Source organism: Hemitrygon akajei, chromosome 13, assembly GCF_048418815.1.
Source record: "Hemitrygon akajei chromosome 13, sHemAka1.3, whole genome shotgun sequence".
Classification (NCBI taxonomy): domain Eukaryota; kingdom Metazoa; phylum Chordata; class Chondrichthyes; order Myliobatiformes; family Dasyatidae; genus Hemitrygon; species Hemitrygon akajei.
The window spans coordinates 103,875,038-103,900,213 of record NC_133136.1 but is presented as its reverse complement, the minus strand read 5'-3'; the positions used below and the strand labels follow the sequence as shown (position 1 = coordinate 103,900,213).

Genomic DNA, 25,176 nt, shown 5'->3' with positions numbered 1-25,176 from the left:
CGCCACAATACCATGATTTTTTGTAAAGGTCGGGCTCACGTGATTTGAACGTTGCAATCCTAGGTTTCAGTAGGGAGTGTGTATCTCCCAGTTCATCCATGGTTTCCGTTTGGGAACAGCCGGGTTGTCCTGTTTAGTGCACAGTCCTCAATACATCTGCTAATAAAATCCATGACAATGCCAAACCTACCCACCTAGCATGACTGCTGAGTCGTTGAATACAGACCAGTCTACTGACTCAAAGCCTTTATAAAGACCCTCATCTGTTTCCTCAGACAGGCACTGAAAAAAAAACATTCTACACCGGATCTTCACATTTCAGCCTCTGTTTGCATACACCAGAAGGAGCTCAGCCTGGTGTTCGATTTGCCATAGTGTGGCCAAGGGGGTGTCTAATGCTACAATATGGTGAGTTTTCGCTGAGCAAGAGGAATCGAGGCAGGTCCCGTAAGAGGTTCAAAAACCACGCGAAAGCTAACATTGCACACGCTGGGCTTGTACCAAAATGTCTGGAACAGAGTGAACTAGACCGAAGTGGCTGGACAGCTGGTGACAACGACCTGGAGGAGAGATAATGACCAGTTCTAATCACTGCCCGACAAAGAAAGAAAAGAAAAGCAGTAGCTCCAAGTCCAGAACCAGCACAGTTTTCACGTCCTTGTTGTGGACAGTTCTGTCGCTCACAACTTGGACACAACAGATCTGCGCAAACCTAACAGTCATCATCAGATACGATGGACAACCAATCAATCATCAATCAGCAGTAGACAAGGGTGTTTGGGCCCCTATTGGAACAGGAGACACGTTAATAGTACTTTAGTAAAACACATGTGAAGTTGGCCTAGTAAAATTTGCCAGCAATGAAGAAGAGGAAATGGAAATTCAGTGCTTGCAAGTGGATAGGTATGAATTATATCGGTTCATTTGACAGTGACAACATCAGCATGCTGTTGTTTTGGTTGTGTGGGGCTAGACATTGTAGGGAATGTGCCTACACAACCAGGCAACAATTCTCAAAACATTCTGAAGTGAATTCACTCAACATCAGCATTTCCTGGCCCATGCATCCTCATGACCCTTCCCGTATGAAGTAACAAATGCAATTTTCCCAAAGAATAAAATTAGAAGGCATAAAAAACAACATCATAATTTTCATGCTTTTCATTTGTACTACAGTACTCTTACTACTTAATCTGCTCTGCATTAGATTCCACCTCCTTACTGTCACGAAGTTTAGAAATTTGATTTACATTATTACCAATAGCTGTATAAAATTATTCAAAGAAGCTTTTCACCTTTACTCTGGATTCTACCTCACTCTTAGCTGTTCTAGTTACAGCTTAAGAGGGAACCTCCTAAAATGCAAAAGACTTTGCTCAACAAATACTATAACAATACAAAATGAGATTAATAGGGTGAACTCTACTTGTGGGAAAAAAACATGATTAATAAGTTGAATTCCCAAAAGCAGTATATGGCAGTAGAATAGTTTATTTAGACATACATATGTGCAGGATTATGTTCAGTATTTATAACCATATGGTATTCAAATTCCAAGCCCTGCAACTGAGGTGGAGAAACTCACATGACCTACCATTCCACATGGAAACTATATGACAGCCAGGCCAAAGGCTACATTTATTTTGAAGTCTTTATCAGTACATTTCCAAATGAATCTTTGGCACAGAGATTTTGATCTGAATTCAAGTGCCCAAAGCAAAAAGGACACTAAATTCACATGTATTATTTGATCAGTCAGAGGTCACCCAAGTGCAGCCCTACTTGCTTGCAAGTTTAAAATTATGGGAATACAGTGGGTATTCCAAGGGAAGGCTTGAATTTTTAAAGAGAGAGCTGTATAAGTTTGTTGACTTGCACAATATTCTGCAAAGTATTGGATTATTTCTATTTCTATTTAATTTTAAACTAACTGTATTGTCTAATTCTTCTTAAAACAATAATCATATGACATTAATTGCTTTAATGGGAGTCTACTGCTTGCATCTAATACTTGTGGGAAAATAACTCGTCAGATCTGTGTTCGGATTTTGCATAGCCAATTTTTATATTCCCATTTTCGAGCCTCAGTTTAAACTAAATCATTCATTGGATGGATCAATTGAAAATAACATTAAAAAACATCTTTCCACCCAAGGATGGAAGCACAAAAGCTGAACAGAAAGTTGATGACTTTAAATCTTTAAAGGCTTCTTATCGATCTGCAAATATTTCGAAGTGTAAGCTGATAAGAGAATTGAAACTTTAAAGTTACTGCTTTTATTGCAATGACTGAGTGCAAAAATTGTATCCGAAATTTAGAAAAACATTGCTTATCCTTGAAGTTTCTGCTCAGGCTACTCCTTTAATATTTAGCATTTTTATGTGCAAGGTCATTCTATGCACCAGAGTTTCAGAGGGGATGTTGGATTGCGTATTGGAGTGAGATTTCAAAAGAAACAACCGGGGGCAGTCAGACCATTCAGTGTGCCACAGTTCCCAAGGGTCATTGGACTGAGCGGCAGAAGAGAGGTTTCAACAGAAGTGAGTGGGAGCAGTCGGGAAATTCTGCGTGTCACAGTACCCAAGGAGAAGTTGGTTTGTGCATAGTTAGGCAATAAAAAGAAGTCAGGTTTAAGCAGAGTGGCCATTGTATGAGTGGGCCAGTGTTCGGAGTGGGGAATTGAAGCTTTGACAAGGGGAGGCAGAGGCTGCAGGTAGATTTTTCTTTCCATTTGACTTTTCTTTCTTTCTATTGTACAGTTAGAGCAGTGGAGATGCCAACAGAGTAGTGGAATACTCCTCTTGCAGGATGTCAAAAGGCAGTGTCCCTGATGACTATGTCTTCAAGAACTGCACCCATCTGCAGCTTCTTTCAGACCATGTTAATGAATTACAGACTGTGTTAACAAATACAAAATCTGCCACAGAGGAGTGAAATTGCTAAGGTCTGAAATACTCTATACTTGTATAAAAAAAAACCTGTTTGTTTTATAAATGTCCTTTGACTGACTTCATACTGATGTATTGAATTTTGATTAATATAACTAAGTGTGTTTTTCACAAAGCATTTTGAAACACTAGGTGAATTCACCCTATCCAATGTGCAAGTCTTTGCAATGCAGTTCTCACAGTGTGTGAGCAAGCTAAATGGGGAGATCCACTCTCTGAAAACTCAGCATCAATGATTTGCAACAAGCCTCAGAACCAGAACAAGGTTCCGCCATAACTGGTAACACTGAGGCTCAGTGCAATGGTCTGCCAACACAAGTGAACACCAGCTGCCAATCCCCAGCAAACAGGCCCAAGCCCTGTATTCCAGCATTGATCGGTGACACTGCTTGCCCAGTGGTTGCCATCGGTAGCCCCCTCCGTGGGTGACGTAGGATGAAAGATAATGGCACGGACTGGTGTTTGTGCACAGCTCCTGATCTGCAGTACTGTCTGTAGCACCTCCAGCACCTCTCTATATTTAACACTACAATGAATTTGTTAGCATAGATTGCATTGCCATTCTCACAAGGTAACCCCCCCCCCCCCATTGTGCTAGGCAGACTGACTCGCCAATAATCTGCTTACCAAAGCTCCGTATGAGTTTTTTAATGACCATATTAACTCTAGTCTTCACATACACTCAGTCCAACTAGGACAACAAAGAGGAATTCCAGAGGGAGAGAGTGATTTATTGACCCTGATGTTACAGCGATGTATGATTACATATCAGATCAGGCATGTTGGGCAAGTGTACACTCGTTGTTCCGCCGCAAGAATACCTCACTGGACAGACACCTGCTGAGTTACTGATGGGGAAAATGTGTCAAATCATAATTAGGATAAAACGAGGCCAGAACTTAGCCTTAGAGAGTTTCCACCAACTAGCAAACATACAATATCAGATCTTGTAATCACCCATTGTGAAGCAAACAGTACTTGAAGAAATCCAATTAAGGTAGTGTGGGAGATGTTGTTACACAAAACTGCTGATTCTGGAATCTGGAGCAAAACGTAAACTGCAGGAAGAACTCAGTAGGTCAAGAGGTTGGTTAATATTTCATGTCCAGACCTTATATTGGAACTGCGAGTGTAGAGGGAAGATAGCCACGATTCAACCAGAGGGAAGAGTGAGGCAGAGGCTGGTAGGTGATAGAGGGGTATAGTGGGCAAATGAAGCCAGGTTGGGAGGGAAAGACCGGTTGGTGCGGGAATGGGGAGGGAACTGTAAATTCAGGGTACCGACTGAGACAGAGTACAGATGCTGTGCAAAATGATCACCTGCTCTGCACTTGGTCTCACCAATGCAAAGGTGACCACATTGTGAGCACTAAATGCAACAGAGCAGGTTGAAGGAGATGCACCCATCTAATCATCCCTCCCTCCCTGCCTCGTATCTAATTTTACTTGTCACCTACCAGACTGTCTCATCCATCCATTTCACTTCTAAATACTAACTAACTTTTCACCACAAAACACTGACCATCAATTTGCTTCCACTGATGCTGCTTGACACACTAAGTTCTACCAGCAGTGTACATATTGTTTGTTAGATATGGACATCCGTAAGACATTTAACAAGGTCCTGCATAGTAGGCTGCTCTGTAAAGTTAAAGCCAGTGGGAACCAAGGTGAGCTGCCTAATCGGATGCAAAAATCGACTTGGTGCTGGAGGAAGAGGGTGATGGTGGAACAATGCTTTTCTGATTGGAAGTGTTTGCACTGCACAGACCATAGTTTCAGGACATTGGGCTGTTGTCCAAATCATAGACACATGGTAACTGGGTAACACTGAGAAACAGCAATCACTGCTGGCTTCCCCCACATTAATTCAGAATCAAACAACATCAATAGGTAACCAGAACATGATCTGATTCTGCACCGACCCAGTGCAACTGAGCAGCAACTGAGTGTGGAGATGGATTGATAGCCCAACATCAAACTAAGCCCAAAGCAAAACTTCCAAGAAGAGGAAATTGGACAATTAAAATACTGAAACTGATTTTTAAAAGGTGTTTGGGAAAAAAAACTATTTACTTGGTATTTTCGTGTTCATCATCATAAGATTTGTCTTTAATTTCAAAACCTGGCTGTTCATGTCCTTGTGGATGAATACTCCAGTTTAATTTGTAAAGTCAGTAAAAAGACCTATAAACCATTTTAAGCACTGGCTTGTGAGCTGAACTGAGTCAAAATACTTTTAAAACTAGCATAACAAAATGCAGAAATGTAAGATAAATTTAAAAAGATGTGCTTAATATTCCATGGTCTTTTGTACCAATTGCATCAATTTCAGTGGTAATCTGCCAGATAAACAATGGTGAAGTTATGCAGAATCTCCAGGTCAGAGAATTTAAGCAGGTGATTAGATTGGCAATCTAACTTAATGATCTCTCTGATGATCTCAATTAATTTGAAGCATTAAGTTAATGCATTGTAGTGCAGTTAAAAACAAAAATAAAATCCAACCAAATGTCATTTCAACCCTGAAGTGTGAGTTCTAAATGAGGTACAGCACTCTAAATGGTTTGCCCATGTCTGTAATTCCCACAACAGGAATAAAATAAATATTATAAAATGTTATTTCTCACCACATTTAGAAGAGGGAAGAAAAAGATGCAGTTTCTAAGACTGTGAAATATAAACTACAGAAAAAATAAGCAGTGTCTTTATTTTTCATTAAATCAGGACATCCAGACCCCTAAGCATCATGTGCCACTCATGAAGTGATCTTAACTCTAGGCTGACCCTTCCCACAGGCAAGTTTCCCCTGTCTGTTTTCATCTATGAATAAACATATAGACGGCTGTCTGTTGTCACACAGGAAATCAGCCTGGACACTACGCAAACAGGAGAGGGAATATAAATACCTCAAAGGACAGAGGATGTCCTCCAACTCAAGTCAGCCTCCACGGTGGAAATAATCGGTTACATTAGACAAGAACTATTCCTAAATAGTTGGAGAAACTCCAAGGCAGAATACAAAGTAAATGGCAGGATACTTGGTAGTGTGGAGGAGCAGAGGGATCTGGGGGTACATGTCCACAGATCCCTGAAAGTTGCCTCACAGGTAGATAGGGTAGTTAAGAAAGCTTATGGAGTGTTAGCTTTCATAAGTCGAAGGATAGAGTTTAAGAGACGTGATGTAATGATGCAGCTGTATAAAACTCTAGTTAGGCCACACTTGGAGTACTGTGTCCAGTTCTGGTCGCCTCAGTATAGGAAGGATGTGAAAGCATTGGAAAGGGTACAGAGGAGATTTACCAAGATGCTGCCTGGTTTAGAGAGTATGCATTATGATCAGTGATTAAGGGAGCTAGGGCTTTACTCTTTGGAGAGAAGGAGGATGAGAGGAGACATGACAGAGGTGTACAAGATATTAAGAGGAATAGATAGAGTGGACAGCCAGCGCCTCTTCCCCAGGGCACCACTGCTCAGTACAAGAGGGCATGGCTTTAAGGTGAGGGGTGGAAAGTTCAAGGGGGATATTAGAGGAAGGTTTTTCACTCAGAGTGGTTGGTGCGTTGAATGCAGTGCCTGAGTCAGTGGTGGAGGCAGATACACTAGTGAAGTTTAAGAGACTACTAGACAGGTATATGGAGGAATTTAAGGTGGATGGTTATATGGGAGGCAGGGTTTGAGGGTCGGCACAACACTGTGGGCCGAAGGGCCTGTAATGTGCTGTACTATTCTATGTTCTATTTAAACTTTGTCTCTAAACATACTTCTCCAACATGAGAGAAACCCATTCACCTGTCTAATTAATTCTAGTCATAATGAATCAGAGTTAGAGGGGGGTGCTGTAATCTCACAATGTGGATCACATATAAAGAAAACTAACAGACAGAAATGTTTCTCCTTTGAATGTTTTCCAGGGTTCAAATTAAATAATATCATATGCTTTCTTGTACTATTTTCTGTCTTGACACTACAAGCATATCAAATTCTATACCACCACTCAAAAGGTAATATATAAAAGAGGTCAAATCCACCATCCTAAGCTGCTCTGGCAGAATGAGCTTCGTGAAAACTGTACAAGTAACTCAAGTTTTCATTTCTCATGTTGAAACGGGAGGCCCTATTCCTCCTACATTCAATATTTGTTCTTACCTGCACATCTGCCAGCCACATCTTTGTAAAAGCCTTCAGCACAATGTGAGACACACTTCCCATTGTACATAACCCTGTCTTCAGAACAGCTCAGGCATCTTGAGTCGTCATAATGGCAAGTCTGGCACGATGAGTCACATGCTGTACATAAAGAAAAACAAGCAAAGTTAAACAGATTAAACTGCAAAGCAAAGTCACACTAGTTAATTATCTAGATCATTCATGGATGCAGTTGATAGACTTAAGTTAGTGCACTTTTCCAGTGCCTCAAGTAATCCATATAGTTATGAAAACATGTTACTGTGCCCCATTTACAAAACTATTTATCTTATCCGGTGCAAGATGTTACATAGATTAGCAATTTCTAAAATTGAAAAAAAAATGCTTTGAGCTGCAAGAGACCAGCAGCATTTGAAGGAGAGTTGAGTTTAACTAACAGGAGTTCAGCTCCTGAGTTCATCTTGCAGGTGTTGTGCCGTCCACAGCACTTGCTGCCTAAATTATAAAAAGATAAAGCATCTCTTTAATTTTCAGAGATAGTGTTGAGAAAATGTGAAATGTTAGATTGCCCATCATAAGGTGCCTTAACAGCATCAAAGGAACTTGAACAGTTTTAAATGTCTCATATCACAGATATTTCAAAACTACACTAACAGTCTTAAAGAATAAAATAGTTCAAAAATCTGTTTAGAAAATGCAAACACGAGGCCTTACTTGGAATACTGTGTGCAATTTTGATCATCTACCTAGAGAAAAGATGTAAATAAGGTTTGAAGAGTAGAGAAAATTGAAAAGGATCTTGCTGGGACTGAACAGGTTAGGGCTTCATTCCTTGGAACGTAGAAGATTGAGAGAGATTTTATAGAAGTATACAAAATTATGAGGAGTATTGATAGGGAAAAGGCTTTTTCCACTAAGGTTGGGTGGGACTACAGTTAAGGGTGTGGGTGAAAGGTTTCAGGGAACCTCTTCAGAGTGTGGTGAGAGTGTGGAATGAGCTGCCAGTGCAAGTGGTGCATGCAAGCTGAATTTCAACATTTAAGAGAACTTTGGATAGGCACATGGATGGTAGGATTATGGAGGGTTTTGGTCCTGGTGCGGATCAATGGGAATAGGCAGTTTAAATGGTTCAGCACAGAGTAGATTGGCTGAAGGGCCTATTTCTAGGCAGTACCTTTCTATGACTTGATTAAAATATCATTGAAAACAACGCAGTAAGATAATATTTGTAGCTATCTTTTATTTCCCACATCATCCAGAGCCCCACTGCAATGAATGGGGCTGTCATTTCTACGCCAACTCTCCCTGGCCTGAAGCTGAGGGTCTTCCAAATGAAACAACCACCTACAAGCCAAGAGGAATCTTCAATACAACCTATTAGCTTGTCTGTAGTTGGAAAATAAATGTAGTTAAAACAGACAAAAAACTGGATATGATGGAGTAGCACAGTGCAGCTCAGGAGAGCTTCGGCCTCATTCAATTATGAATGCGCGTGTGTGTGCGCGCGTAGATTGCCTGCTCTCCCTATGACCTCCTCTGGATGCTCCAATTTCCTCCCACCTACCAAAAGGTTGGTAAGACATTTTGGTGCAGAGAATGGATAAATACTGGGATCTGTGGGGAGGGTAGGGGGAGTTGATATGAATAAAATGGACCAGGGTAGGTATAGTTTAAAATGGATGTCTGATGGACAACACAGATTTGGTGGGCTTAAGGGGCTGTCCCTTTCACACCAATGTTGCTCTCACTATTGAAGAGATCTGAAAAGATATAATAAATCTGGAAGAAGCCCCAGAAAATTACATTGGATTCATTCTAAGGTAAGAGGCTTGTTTGATCATGAAGAGCTTGTGAAGGTTAGATCTGCTCTTTAAAGTTCAGGAGAATGAGGGATGATCTTATTGAAATGTATGGGACTCTTGGGAACACAACAGATAGGTGTTAAGATGTTTCCTTTAGTAGGTGAGTCAGGAAAGAGGGGATGTAGTTATAAGAGGCTGTTTATTTAAAACTGATATGTGTAGGAATTTCTTCTTGCAGAGGTTGTTGAATCTCTGGACTTCTCCACCCTAGAGAATTGTGTAAGGTAGATCACAGGAGATATCTAAAGATAGTGGATGCATTTTTGAAAGATCAGTGAACTGAGGACATTGGATAGCTGGAACAGAAGCAGGATTGCGATCTCATGCAGGTTAGTCATAAGTATATTGATTCATGAGGAAGGCTTCAGGGGCAAGTGGCCTACTTTCCTGATCCTATATTTACATTCCCATGGAGCAGTGGATAGAGAACATGAGGAAGTGAAATGTAGGCAAATTGAAGGAAAAAAATAAAGAAATATCTTGTCTATAATAAATGTCACCTGCTATTTGTGACATTTGCATTTTGTTCCTACATGGAAAAATGCTGTTCCAGGTATAATTCTGGGAGATTTCATTGGACAAGTTGATATAGTCCAGGTAAAAGCTCCTCTAAGAAACAATAACCACATGATAACTAAAAGAGGGAGAACAGTGAAATATATTCGACTAAGAAAAGCAACTAAACTTGCTCAGATCAATGGGAATAAAAATCAATGATAAGTAAATTTCCAGAAACAAAATGCAAAATGTTCAAATACTAGAAGGGAGTGAGAACTGGGGTGGGAGAAACTCAATTCCACATGAGCTAAAGATAATCCTCTGGGAACTAATAGATGAATTAAATAGTTAGAGCAAGTGACTAATCCAAGTAATTAATAACAAAAGCAAATTTCATAGAATATAAAAGAATAGGAAACATAAAAAGATTACTTGGGTGAGGTGGGGGAGAATAGATAGCAGTTAATAAGAAAGGATTTCATAACTGCATAAAAAACACATATTTTCTATATCTTTTCTAGCAGTTATACTAAATTAGCTCTGGATGAAGAGCTGAATGAGACATGAACTAGAAATCGATTAGTAACACTGGATGTTAAAACTTCATTAAATGTATCCATAAACTATTAAAATTACAAAATTAACTGGCATATGTTGCTGCATTTCCCGATTTCTACTTTGCGATTGGTGGGCATTATTAGTCAAATTATTTGCTGCTACCACAACTTGAACACGACTGAGAGGTCATTAATAGACCATTAAACAGACAGGCTCACAAAAGCAGGTATTGGAGTGACCATGACCATTCCAGTGATTATAAAGAGCTGGAGAGTACTCCGGAATTAATTGACCAGGACTTCACAAGGTTGTTGAATCACAACACAAGGGGAAAGAACGTCTCCCATTCAAAGCGGCAATCCTGACATACACAGGACGATGAAGGGGCTCGGCTCAAAGCAACAAAGGTTCATTTCCTTCCATAGATGCTATCTGACCTGCTGAGTTCCTTCAGCATTTTGTATGTTTCAAGGGATGAACACATATTTCTGGGAGTAAGTTTCCAAGGACTTTGAAATCTCTGGAGTTGAAAGAAGAGTGCAATGCAGGGTGTGCAATGTCCCTGTGTGCTGCCGCAGGCTAAAGGAGAAGCAACTGAAGGCTGTTGGTGAGGAATGTGTCAATGGCCTTATTAATGTACCAGGGATCTCCAAACTACAAAGTGCAGTACGGTATGTACTAGCAATGTGGGATGAAATCTCTGACTGCCACAAACAGAAAATGGGGGCAACCGAAATCCATGAGTGGCGGAGAGAGATCTTTTTCCACAATAGATAAATGGATATGGCAAACGGATTTTGGCTAAAGCAAAGTGCAGCATTCAGTTTGAGCTATGTGTTGATTTAACTGCTGGCAGGCAGTGTGTCATATCCATATGCCAATACAGAGTTGCGGAGATTGGCTCTTTAAATAATATTCCAGTTCAGACTTCAGTATCACTAAAAGGTGATCTTCTGTAGATGAACAGATGAATTCTTCAGCCTTGAGCGTTTTATGTATTTATTCATTCATTATTTATTCAAAGATTCAAAGCACATTTCTTATCAAAGAATGTATAAATTATACGCTTTGAAATGCGTCTGCTCATAGACAGCCACAAAACAAGAAACTTGAATAACCCAATTTTTAAAAAAGACCAAAAAACCACTGTGCAGAGAAAGAGAGAGAAACAAAACACACATTGTGCAAGCAAGCCAACAGCATCCCAAACTAGACCAGTCCCAGATCCACTCCCAGAGCAGCCAGAATATGCCAAGGCCAAGGCTCAAACCCCAGTTTTCCCGCCAGAGGTGCAGAAACACACAGCAGCTAGATCAATTCACAGCCTCAGCACCACGAAGAAAGGGATGAACATTCACGGGACAGCAAGCAAAATCAGGCGATTCTCGATTCCATACCCAACACACTGGCTTCCAGTCTATCTGGGCCAGCATTAAAATTGCCCAAGCACCAAGTAGTGCCACATTCCATGACCCAGGTCCAGCGCCACGATATGCCTGGGTCCCCACACCAAGCCGTTCTCGATCTCACCAAATCAGCCTGGCACCTGGAGTGATCCAACCTTGCACCTGGGTTAGGTGAACAGGCATCACAGCTCTTCTTCATTGACTCCTCTCCGAGTCGCTCACTCCATCTCCGGCAGCGATACGAACTCCGTCTGCGACCCCAGCTCAAACACGTTGCACCTCACAATGCCCCAGCAGGGTTCATCCCCCCAAACCAGCCTCGTCCCGCCTGCCTCCTCACTGTCTATTATGATAGTTCACCAGTATTTGCTTCATGATAGCTGTTATCAGTAAATTCTTTAGTCAAATCTCGTCTTATGATTTGCTAGTAAGCTGGCGCACGTCTTCGATAGCACATCTTAAAACTTATTTTGAGATACAGCGTGAGACAGGCCCTTCCAGTCCAACAAGCCACACTACCCCGCAACCCACCTATTTAAACCCCGCTTGTTAGGACGCCTTGGCCAAGTGGTTAGGGCGTTGGTCTAGTGATCTGAAGGTCGCTACTTTGAGCCTCATCTAAGGCAGCATGTTGTGTCCTTGAGCAAGGCACTTAACCACACATTGCTCTGCGACGACACTGGTGCTAAGCTGTATCGGCCCTTGCCCTTCCTTTGGACAACATCGGTGGCGTGGAGAGGGGAGACTTGCAGCTTGGGCAACTGCCGGTCTTCCATACAACCCTTCCCAGGCCTGTACCCTGGAAACTTCCCAGGGCGCAAGTCCATGGTCTCTCAAGACTAACGGATGCCTATTAAATGTCAGGACAATTGACAATGAACAAATAACTACTAACCAGTACACCTTTGGACTGTGGAAGGAAACTGTAGCACCCGGAGGAAACCAATGCAGTCATGGGGAGAACATACAAACTCCTTACAGATGGTACTCGAGCTGAACCCCAAACTCCAACACCCCAAGCTGTAATACCACAGCGCTAACCACTATGCTATAATGGCACCAAAATCCAACCGTACAAGAATCAACAAAGCCAAACAAAATATTGAACTTAGCCAAGATAGCAGAAAACATATTAGAACCACAGTATCCAGAAGAAGATGAGACCAGCAAACAACATGAGCAAGGGCAACGTCCTTCAAAAAGTTCATAAAACTAGTTTCACTTCATTTACTTCCTTTTTTCAAATATGGTTCTGCTACTGTTGGAGCCTGTGATCTGCTTTCAGACCGATGGAGTGATCTGCCACTTTGCTGTCTCTGAGGGAGCTTGGCGAGGTTTCAAGCAAAGTCTGCAGCCTGAAGATAGGGTGCGAGCCCAAGAACGACTCTATTTCTCGCCAATCCTGCCAATTAAAGCACCAAGGAAGATTGAAATCAATGAGGTCAAGAACAGAAGGTGGGTGGGTGTTCAACCTGTGATGTCTCTCTCTCCCTCTGGCTAGATGCTGCTGGAGTCCACAGGTCTTAGGCAAGGTTTAACAGATTCAGTTTGTGGACTGGACTCTGTAGTTCATGTTATAATGTGTTTCTAGTTTCTGGATACTCCTCTCTTGTTGCCGTTTTGTGCGATTTTGATCAGGACAGACTAGCAAATAGTGAGATTGATATGAACTGAGCAGAACTGAATATGCCTGGACTCTTTTGATCTCTTTGCAATTTGATGTTTTGTATTCTATATTTTTCACTCTTTTATTTCTTGCCGTTTGTACAATTTGTTCTTTACTTGCGCATTGGGGAACATGATGTTTTTCTTTAAACGGGTTTCATGGTTTTCTTTGTTTCATGGCCGTCTGTGGGAGGATGAATCTCAGGGTTGTATACTGCATATAGACTTTGATAATAAATGTACTTTGAATCTTTGAATATATTGATAGATTCATGTTCAAAATTCATCAAACTGAACCAAGTACAACGTTCCAGTCATTGAAGACAATTGTTGGAAAATCCAACTTTAAAAGCTTCAAAGGAAATAATGTAAATACTTCAAACTAAAAATTGAAAATAGAAGGGTTAAGAGAGGTGAAATGTATTTCAGAATGCTAGTGCTGGAGTAAATGATGTCCTTTGCACTGAAAAATGTCACATTCGTATTAGAGAATTCTATATACTTAAAAAAATTTGTTGGTGATAACATGGAATCCACTACTTTCTGCAGATCCAGACAAACACATACACAACTGCTTGAAAAGTACTTCTACGTTTTTGTTGAAAATGTTGGACCTTCACTCATGTCTGAAGATTATACACACAAGATGGCAATCAGCGACGTGTATTCAAGTCAAGTCGCTTTTTTATTGTCATTTCAGCAATAACTGCTGGTACAGTACAGAGTAAAAACGAAACAATGTTCCTCCAGGACCATGGTGCTACATGAAACAACACAAAACTACACTAGACTATGTGAAACAACACAAAACTACACTAGACTACCTGAAACAACACAAAAACTACATTAGACTTCTGACCTACACGGGACTACATAAAGTGCACAAAATTGTCAGCATCTCCATACACCTGAGTGCTCTAGTTGTCCAGAGCTAGAAAGAAAAAGCTGGCAACACCGTCCGTGTTAAGGAATTGTCTATTGGCACCAAAGACAAGCATCTCTTCCAAAGACAAAACTCTACCTACTTTACAGGACAATCATTAGCATAATTGCTGGAGGATTATGCAGCAGAAGTGTCCACAATACTTTGGATATTAAAGCATGAACAGCAAATCAAATATTTTCCAATTAAAGAGAATTTTATATGCAAACACACAAGTCCTTCTAGAGACATTGGCTTACCATGACAACTTCCATTCTTTGTGAAGTCTCCAGGTCCACAGCTGGCAACACAGGCACCATCTTTCAGCTGATGCGATGGATCCCTGCAGCTAATGCAATTATTTCCTGAAGGACCATGACACATCGAGCAGGATTCATGACAAGCTGAGAAAAACAATTAAAAATAATTGTCAAACCTCTGCTGAAATAATAAAACTGGGAATCACGAACTTACAGTTAATAACCACCCATCGATGTCACTGTCCAATTTAACTTCTAACTTTCAGACAAACATTCCTATATTTCCGGAGGTTTTTAATAATTTAAATGAAACCATAGTCAATGTCAATGAATGCACGCGTTAAGTGTGTAAAATGACAAATAACTTAAAAGCGTCCTGTTCAGGGGAGAGGGTACCACAAAGTGGGTACACGTCAGGCAAGGAGTGAGGTTACTCAAAGCTGACAAGTTTTTAAAATATATTCCAATATTTAATTAATAGCTTGAAAGTGCTGTTGAAAAGGCTTTCTCCCCAACAGCAGTCACCCAACAGCTTCACACAAAGAGGTTCCTCATTTTAACCAAAAAGTTAATACTGGAGGAAACCAGTATCGTTTCCTGGACTGGGACCTCAGTCCAGCTTATATATTATGATGCACCTCCTTGGATTGGCATCCAGAGCTACTCATCATCAAGATGTGGGGACACTGATGCAAAGAAGTGCACCCATCTACAAGGGTTTGAAAGGCTTTGAAGCAAACATTGCTTCAGTATTGTCCTAATAGTTATCTGCTCAATATAAAGATCACAACAAATCTGTGTGACGGACTCTCGCTTGCTGCTCCCAATGGAAGGTATCTGTATGTGACGGTCTGTCACTTGCTGTACCTGAAGGAAGGCCTCTGCGTTCGAGTGATCTCTCTCTCTCCCCCTCGATGCTGTCGGAGGATGGTACTGAATTCTGCAATTTACGGATCAGACTGAGGACTGCAGCTCCAATTGGACTCTTTCAGTTTTATGGTTTTTTTATATTCCGTGTTTTCAACCTTTTTTTGCTGTTTGGCGCTGTTTCCTCGTTTTATTTTTCATGTGGGGGGCAGGGGTGTTGATGACTGTGTTACTGTTTGCAAGATTTGTTTTTTTTGTGGGGGGGGGATGGTTGATGTTTTTCTTTGAACGACTTCCATTGTTTTCTTTGTTTCGTGGCTATCCGAAGACAAACTACAGAGCTGCACACTGCATGCAATGGTGCTGACAATATCAAGGTTTGTCTTCGTTAAACAGGCAGCAACATTCAGCATATTACAAACGTGCATTTAAACACAGAAACACAGTGGCTGCTGTCAATATATCCCACAAGATGCATTGCTACAATTTTCACTGATATAGAAATGGAATTCACTGAACTGTGAGAACTTAAGCTATTTACAAACCATTCTTCCTGTAATATGCCTGAAAATGCAATACCTAGCCGAATGATGTGTAACTAATAGGGCACCAAGCCTCAATGACTGGAAATAACTTCATTCACGATAAAATTGCAATTTTGCAAATGTGAACTAGTATTCCCTCAAATAAATATTTCTTGTTTTATTTCTTAGTTAATTTCTTTAAAAATAAAATTTATATTATCCTAATCTTGTGTTTATGCACTGACCTGTATTGTAGAGTCCATGTATCTGGTCTCTATCTGCATTGTATTCTATGTTGCATATCTATTATGGTAGCTGCTCACGAGTGGGGGAGGGTAAAAGCGAAGGGAATAAGTTACATCTTCATGCTTTGTTTGAGGCAAGTTGCAGCTGGGGGCAAACAGATATCATTTCTTTTGTTGAATGATCAATTACACTTAACTTATACTTGGGTATGCTTAAGATTCATCACTTAAAGATTTTGTGTTTGCTGATTGCTAATAAAGGTTCGAATACATCTGACTTTTAGAACAATTATTATTGGAGTTGAGGGTGCGTCACGCTAGTATAATAAATCAGTGGGGGTCTCCACCTGCGCCAATATGTTTTGGTTAGAATTGGTAACTACATGTACTGTATTTTGCACTCACCTGAGAATTGCACTTAAAATAGTTTTTATTTAATTTCCTGGTTAGCTGCTTGAAAAAATTATTTTCAATATAATTGGCTCCTAGACCTGTTTAGTGACATCACTGCAGTTAGATATGAAGAATCTAGAGCTTTATGCCTGAGAACAAATAATATTGTGAAAGGTGGTGACATTAGAAAAATAACTGTAGATGCTGAAATTTGAAACAAAACAATACTGGAAACACTCAGTAAGCTAGGCAGCATCTGTGGAACAAGACTTCAGATAAAAGTACTTCATCAACATCACCAGGGAGAGAAAGCACATCATTATGGAGTGGCAGAATGTTTCCAACATTTTCTGTTCTTACTATAAATCTACACTAGAGGAATTGCTAGATTGCTGCAGCAACTTTCTTCAAAGTCAGTGATGAGAGTAATTTCTTTCCCTGGGGAGAAAATCATGGTCAATATATTTGGGCATCAAAGAATATACTTAATTACGTATTCATTAATTTTAGATTTACTTGCAAAAAACATAGAGTTGACACTTGTAATTTTCCAATTATAAAATAAATGATAAATCATGAGGCCACAAAATAAGACAGGGAACTCAACAGTTTCAATTAAAGTTTGAGACTGCAAAAAAAATCCTAGCATCCTTTTTAATTTCTAGTACTTGCACTGAGTAACAACTTATTGAGTATTCAGGTAGCTACCGCGTTGTTGCAATACTTGCAAACATTTTGATGTTGTCCTATGTTGTTGTTCCTCTGAACATGGCTATCAATACACTTTCCTTTCTCAAACTCATCACATTCTTATGTTCCCCACACCCTGACCAAACCAGATACCTACATACAAGGGGTAATTTACAGCATCCAATTAACCTACGTCTTTGCAATCTAGGAAGAAACCAGGGAACCGAGAGGAGAAAACACAGTTACACAGAGAACATGCAAACTCCATGTAGACAGAATCTGAGGTCAGAATTGGAGCCAGGTCTCCAGCACCATGAAGCAAAGCTATCGAGTACTTGGTCATAAAATGCTCAGCCCAGTAATGACACAGAGCCATTTAAATTAACAAGTTCCCAAAGTCAAAGAACACACACAAAATGCTGGAGGAGCTCAGCAGGTCAGGTAGCATCTATTTAAAAAAGTAAGCAGTTGATGTTTAAGGCCAAGACCCTTCATCAGGACTCAAAGTCAGACTCTTCTAAGGTATTATAACTCAATTTGGGATGGTAGTCTATTTGCCTCATTACTCACAGGTTATAAAGGCAATTAATCCTTTTCTGGTCACAGTCAGTGATCTCTGTGGCTCTGGTCAAGAGGTTTTTGCCTTCCGCTCTGACATATTTATATTTAGTGATTGGATGCCCTTCACTGTCTGGGGTCAGATATCGCATATGGACATTTGGGACCAACTGGTGTTATAGAACTACATTGCTTTGCTATTATTTTTGAAACAGTAGCCGGTAAGGCATGAAATATGGAAATTATTTTCCAAATGGCATGAGAACCAGAATCAATCCACAGTACATTCATCTAAATTACTTGATGTAAAATACTACATTAGAGTAACTGATTTTGCATGAGTCTCACTAAAATTGAAGATATGATAAGGAATGGCAGAGAATGATTTATGGCAAAGCCAGAGTCTGCAAATTTTTTTATGAGGTCTGTAGAATCTTCAGTGCCACGCTCAAAGTACTTAATCACCAGCTTCTTATCGTCAATACGACGCATAATTCACAGCACACAATCTTATTATTTAGTGCAGGTGAATAAATTCTTTGCGTGCACCATGATTCCGTAAACAGGCAACTGAAACTGCAAAACAACCCATCGAATATACGGGGAAAGAGAACAGTTGTTTGTACGCATTCGATTCAACCAATTCCCACCAAAGCAAATATCCATTATATATATATATGTGTCCCCAGCCTTACCATAATCAATGCTGCTGAAGTACAGAGACCAAAAACAAGGACCACCTGAAAGGAACAGTTAGTTTGGATAAACTGGATGAAATGGAGAAATCTGGGGCTCCACCTGGAGTGACAATTCACAGTAGCAGTGAAAGAAGTGAAATGTTTCTGTGTAGATTGTTAGGGTGCAGGCATTCAGAGTAGATTGAGGGTGTGGTGCTGCACTGTCAGGGTCGAATGACCCCTATCACCTTCCAGCTAGCCTCTTTTCCCTCCTGCTGCCTTTTTAATTCAGGCATCTCCCCCCCCACCCCACCCCCAGTCCTGATGAAGTGTCTTCCATAGGTACTGTCTGACCTGCTGAGTTCCTCCACCATTTTGTGTGTATTAATCTGGATCTCCAGCATTGGCAGACTTCTCATGTTTGTGATTTAGTAACTGTGCTGCGGTTATCAGAGGTGACGAGAACAATATTATGCAACTTATAAATACCAATAAACGTGGCTTCTTTATGCTGCTGACTAAATCTTGGCTTGGTTCCATTTAAAATTATTCATCAAAAAACATTTTGTTGCAGACTGCCCAGAAGATAGTAGCTCTCCAACACTTAATTTTTCATCTATTGTACTGTGCAAGAATTAACTGGCTCCACTGCAAAGAAAAATCCATTGCAATTTTTTGTTAAGCTTTTCAGGGCTTTAAAAGTGGTAACTTGTTGGATATTTCAACAGATTTCCAATGATACGTATATTCATGTGAGTGAATAGGAGGCACTCAACAGTAACTACAAGATCTCAGTAACTGAAGAATAACTGGAAATTGAGTAACAAATGTGACAAGGTCAGAATAGGCCTTACAAAATGTGCTTGTTGTATTATTGCTTACGTTGTTTATATGATATTTCATTGGTCAAGGAAACAATAAGCACATAACATTTATCGGAAAAATCAAACACAAGATATTCAGTAAGGAGTTTGACTAAGCTTTGGATCTTTTGGCTTAATAACGTTGGGATCATTTTTAGTTTGTTTTTGCTCTGCTAAGCACCAGTTTTTAATTCCCTCACGGGTTATGAACATTTATTATCTATTCAATTGACCCTAAGTCAAAAGGTTTTCAAGGCCATTTCTGATGTAAGTTAATAGTTAATCACATTGTAATGCACATTTGAGACAGACTGGTTAAATATACTACATTTTCTTCCTTGAAGGATAATACTAAATGCATTCTTATAACAAACTAAGTGTTTCATGGCAATATTATTGATACCATCTTTTCTTTTAAAACTCCAGTTTACTTACTTAACTGAACGTAACTTCCCTGATTAGGAATTTTCTAAGTTGTTCAAATACATGGATTACTAATCTAGTTACATCTCTAGCAGCATAAAACTGGATTTGAAATACAAGTAGAAACTACTGGAAATACTCAGCAGGTTAGGCAGCGTCTGTGGAAAAAAACGGCATTAAGGTCAATGACTTTACATTAGAATCTTATACATACACAAAATGGTAACTGTTTCTCTTATGTCTGACCTGTAGAGTATTTCTAACGTTTTCTGTTCTTGTTTCAGATCACCAGTATCTTTACAAAGCAGAATTGTTGATGAAGAACTCCATGGGTTTCTCCAGTACTTTAATCCTGATAATTATTTAAAACCCAGGCAAATATATTTACCTTGAACTGCAAGACAGTTTAAGGAAATCTATCTAAATGGAAGAGCAGGTTTTGCAAAAGTATAGCATGACTGAATTATGGAAGAATTATGGATTATTAAAATAAATAAAAATCAAAAATTTATAGAAGAGTAATATAATATAAATTGACAATCACTCCCTACAGTGCCATGGGTGTAAACTTGGTAAAGCCTTTTGTCATTTAAAGATAAATTGTGTGTTCAAATATGAGATACACAGGCTTGTACTTTGAATGTTACTTTAAGAGTGCATGAGTGAGGCGGGACTATGATGTCAGTCACATGCTGTAGCAGCCTGATGTGGACTTAAACAGAGAGAGAGAGACTAGAAGCTGTTGATACTTCAGTTTTGTTGCTGTCATCGTAAGACTGGGAGTTCCATACTCACCCTTGCCCAAAAGGTTGGGTTGATTATCGGCACCCAGTGAACAACAGATGTGTGACTGTCACTTCGTATAATCCATATGTGTGGATTTGTTGGAATATGCTGTGGTACCACTTTTGTTGGCCCTTTTCCTGGGTTCTGGGTGTTATGGTAACCACTTGAAGACGATATTCCTGTGACTGTCACCTGGTGATATGTCAAGTGGATTTCGGAACGACTCAACGGACCAGATCTTTGGCGATGGTTATTTCATTTACCCAGCCAGGAACCTGTGACCCTTCGTAATTGCCTTCTCTCTACATTATATCCTGGATTACAAATCTCTCCCCTCACTCACTTGTTTTGTGGATTACTGAACTTTTCTACTTTACCACTTTAAGACTGAGTAGATACTAATAAAGATAGTGGTTTTAACATTAAAACGTGACTCAGAGTGAAATCTCTTGCTGCTGGTTTGTTTCTAAAATGTTACAGTTCATAACAAAATTGGGGGCTTGTCCGGGATCTGAACAAAGAAGCTTATTGATTGATTGATTATCAATCTCATTGGCTACTTTTGATTTACTTGTGTGTGGAAATCAGCAGCAATGGATATTGATGCATTTCTGGAATCACCAACCTCTGAGGCATTAGAGAAGGCCAAAGAGGATGACTCGTTGCTTGTTGCTAAAAATTTAAAACTTACTGAGGTAAAATGGTCTATGAAAAAGGTACAGATTCAGAGGATAATAGCTGAGCACTACATAGACAAGGAGGAATTTGAGGGGGAGGCATTAGAGAGGTTTCCTGAAAGTAAACTTGAGACCCAGTTACAACTGGAACAAATGAAGTTAGAGAGATTTAAATTAGAAGCTGAGGAAAAAGAAAAACAGAGGCAGTTTGAGGCTCAGAAGCTGCCGAGATAGAAAGACAAAGGCAGTTTGAGATACAGATAGAGAGGTTAAAGCCTGAGAGGCAAACTTCTGGCTCTAGGGAACTGGTTGTACTGCTTGTTACCATCCAGGAAGTTAAACTAGTCCCTCCATTTGATGAGGTTGAGGTTGATAAATACTTCCAACATTTTGAGGAAGTGGCTCAGATCCTAAAGTGGTCAGAAGAAAGCTGTCCTCTCTTGTTACAGAGTGTAATTAAGGGCAAGGCTCAATAGGCTTATTCTGCCCTGTCAACTGAAGATGCAGCTAATTATGAGACAGGGAAGCTGGCTGTGCTTAAAGCCTATGAAATGGTTCCAGAAGCCTATAGGCAAAGGTTTAGGAATTTGAAGAAATCTGTGAACCAGACTTATGTGGAATTTGCTTATGAGAAGTCTGTGTGTGTTTTGAAAGATGGAGCACACCTAAAAATGTGGATAGTAATTTTGAGAAACTGAAAGAGTTGGTTTTAATTGAAGAATTTAAAAGCTGCGTCCCTAATGACCTAAAGACATATTTAGATGAGAAGGATGCTGCCACTTTGCAGGGGTCTGCTAAGTTAGCAGATGAGTTTGCCTTAACCCACAAATTTAAGTTTACCCCGAGTAAGATCTTCCAAAAAGGTAGCATAGTCAGGGTAAACCAGAAATTAAATCTGGATCTAGTGACAAAGGCAAGGATGAAGGGAAGCAAGTAAAGGAGAAACATTCTGGTCTTACTTGTCACTGCTGTAGGAAATCTGGTCAATTTATGGCTAATTGTTTCCTCTTAAAGAAGAAGAAAGAAAAAGAGGCAGTCCCAAACGCCCGTGTTTAAAACATTGCAAGTCTCATAAACCCACAGGGGTCCAAACATTCTGATGAAGCTCTGTCAAAGGCTAAGATGTCTGAACGAATTAGGGAAGAATTCGATCATTTTATGTCAGATGGGTTTGTGTCAGTGAATGAAGAGACAACCCCAGTACCAGTGAAAATTCTTGGAGATATTGGGGCTTCTCAGTCACTTATATTAGACAGCATTCTTATGTTCAGTGATGAGACTGCCACTGGTGAGGCAAACCTTATCAAAGGTACTGGAGGTGATGTTGTTTCTGTACCTCTGCACAAGGTAGTTTTGAAGTCAGGGTTAGTTACAGGACCAGTTAAAATAGGACTATGACCCAGTTTACTGGTGGAAGATGTTTCTCTGTTGTTAGGAAATGATCTAGCAGGTGGTAAAGTTGTTCCTGCAGTGCAGCTGACAGCTAAGCCAATCACTGATAATGTAAAGATGGATTCTGACTTTTAACCCTCCTGCACAGTAACTCGAAGTATGGCTAAGAAGTTAGCCAGTGCAGATAGTTCTGTGCATTATGGTTCTTTTATCTATGATAGCCAAAATCGGGATTCAGGTTTTGATGACGTGTCAGGGACTTTTCTGCCTTCATTGTTTCACCAGGATCCAAGTATTAAATCTGACGAGAAAGATTTATCTCTGTCTAGGAAGGAGTTTATAGCAGAACAGAGCAGAAACCCTAAGACTGAAGCTTTAAAAGAAAAAGCTCTCGCCGATGATGAAACTATGAAAGTGTCAGTTGGGTATTATTTCAAAGATGGAGCGTTAATGAGGAAGTGGAGACCACCTGACATTCCTGCAAGTGAGGAAAGGGCAATTGTTCATCAGGTTGTAGTTCCTAAAGTTTATAGGAATGAAATTTTAACTTTGGCCCATAGTAAGCCATTGGGTGGCCATCTAGGTGTGAATAAAACAGTGAATAAAGTTTTGAAACAATTCTTCGGGCCCAGTTTGAAGAAAGATGTTGCAGCATTTTGCAGGACTTGTCAGGTTGTGGGCAAACCTAATCAGGACACCCCAGTGGCTCCACTAGAGCCTATTTCTGCATTTGGTGAACCCTTTTCTGAAGTTATTGTGGATTGTGTTGACCCATTGCCAAAAATAAAGCCAGCCATCAGTATTTGCTAACCATCATGTGTACAGCATCCAGATTTCCCAAGGCAGTATCTCTCAGAAATATGAAAGCCAAAACTGTGTCAAAAGCTCTCATAACGTTTTTCACTTTATTTGGTTGGCCTAAAGAAATTCAGTCTGATCAAGGAAGTAAATTTATGTCAGGAGTATTCCACCAGATAGTTTATGAACTGGGAGCTAAACAAATTATGTCATCTGCGTACCATCCAGAATCACAAGGGGCCTTGGAAAGATTCCATTCTACCCTTAAAACCATGATTAAGACATTCTGCATTGAAAAGGAGAAGGATTGGGATGAGGGAGTTCATTTGCTTTTATTCGCAGTGAAAGAATCAGTACAGGGATCCCTGGACAATGCTAAATGAGGCCAAAATCTATACACAATTGTTTGAATGTAGGCGATACAAGTTTCTTCTGCACATCCCTTGGCCCACACAATGAGAAAAAAGCTAGCCTAACCAATCATATTCCAATCCAGGAATTAACAAAAAAGGGCAAAGTAAATGGTGAAAGAGGAGCAAAAGGTTAGTTAGCTTACCCTTATTTATATATTCATATGTTTTATTATTTTTAGTAGTAAACTGCAGCATAAAAAATTGGAGCTTGTCCCAGGTACCCAGAATCTGCTAATTTTAGACATTTTTACTGATTCCGTGGTAATTCCACGGACTTTCTGCCAATGTAACAGTGAGTAAACAGACATTCCCCATGTTTCACACAAAACATTTGACCTAACTAAATTACATGGAAGTTATAAAGATGAATGGGAGTTTTGGAAGAATTAATTGTCCAAACTATTAAAAACATACCTGTACACAGCAAATGATCCTGAGTATGCCCTTCCCCACAAGAAGTCACACACTGGCCATTCTTCAGCAGCAAGGAGTCCTTACACAAAGTGCACTCAAATTCACTTTGACACGTGGCACACGGCTTGTCACACACTGCGTTGGAGAAAGATAAATCACAGTTAAGACCATATGAATCGTCTTATAAATAAGACATAGTAGAAAACAAAGATCTACTGTTATTGGACAATAATCTGACACCACCACTATATCTTGTGTATCTATCATCTGTTTCTATCTGCATTGTGTTTTGTGTTGCGCGTTTATTATGTTTATTATGCTAGCTCGTCACATGGGTGGGGGCATGGTAAAAACAAAGGGTTTAGTTACATATTCAGAGTTTGTTCCAGTAGTTTAGCACTGGGGACCACTGGGTATCATAATTACATTTGAAATTGCATAACTCTACTTAATGTCATTCAAGTCCATTTAATTATGTTTAATATCACTAATTTTAGTTTCATAAGTTACATCACTTCAAGACTCCAAGTTTTGCTAGTTGCTAATAAAGGATCGAATACATTTCTTTGATTTTTTTGAACATTATTATTGGATTGATCAGAGGGTGTGTCATACAAGAATTTGCCATGCCTGGTCTCTAGCAGTGGCATTGGTTTGTTCAAGTAGCTGCTACATTTTGTTTCCGCTAAAGATGCACCATCTCCACTGAAGCAGCAGTATGTTCAGAGTTGACTCCTTTGTTACTCTTGTGAGCTGCTCGTGCTGCATGGATGCACCATTTGCGAGCCAAAGAAAAATCACACATCTACTGCAAATGCCATCTGCAACCCCAGGCTTTTTTCAATGTTTCCGTCACCTGGCTCAAGTTGCTTTGCCTTCAGTCCATTGCAGTTCTCAAGTGAGTTACTGAAAAGAGCTGGTAAGGACTGGGTTGTCTGTGTGTATTTTCAGAAGACAATAGATCACGTTGGTGAAGTTAAAAATCATTCGATTTAACAAGCTAAAGCACTGTGGATTGAAAATTGGTTAAATTCAGTACAGGGGAAGTGTATTGTCATGCATATTGGTAGAAGCAATAAAGAAACAATATTTTATAAATGGGGAGCAATTCAGAAATCTGAGGTGCAAGATTCTCTAAAGGTTACACGTCTCTTTCCATCAACAGTGTTTCATGTGCTCAATAGATG

The 25,176-nt window shown here is 39.9% G+C and overlaps 1 protein-coding gene across 3 annotated transcripts in view; it reads right to left on the bottom strand.

Annotated features, from left to right (window-relative positions):
• The window catches only part of fras1 (Fraser extracellular matrix complex subunit 1), a 518,421-nt gene that overhangs the window by 259,172 nt on the left and 234,073 nt on the right, over nt 1-25,176 (bottom strand). For all 3 annotated transcript variants that reach the window (XM_073065197.1, XM_073065198.1, XM_073065199.1), the window contains exons 14-16: nt 23,990-24,124; nt 14,270-14,413; nt 7,099-7,239 (exon numbers count right to left, since the gene is read on the bottom strand). In XM_073065197.1, the coding sequence (XP_072921298.1) occupies nt 7,099-7,239; nt 14,270-14,413; nt 23,990-24,124 (420 nt within the window). The remainder of the gene's footprint in view (nt 1-7,098; nt 7,240-14,269; nt 14,414-23,989; nt 24,125-25,176) is intronic.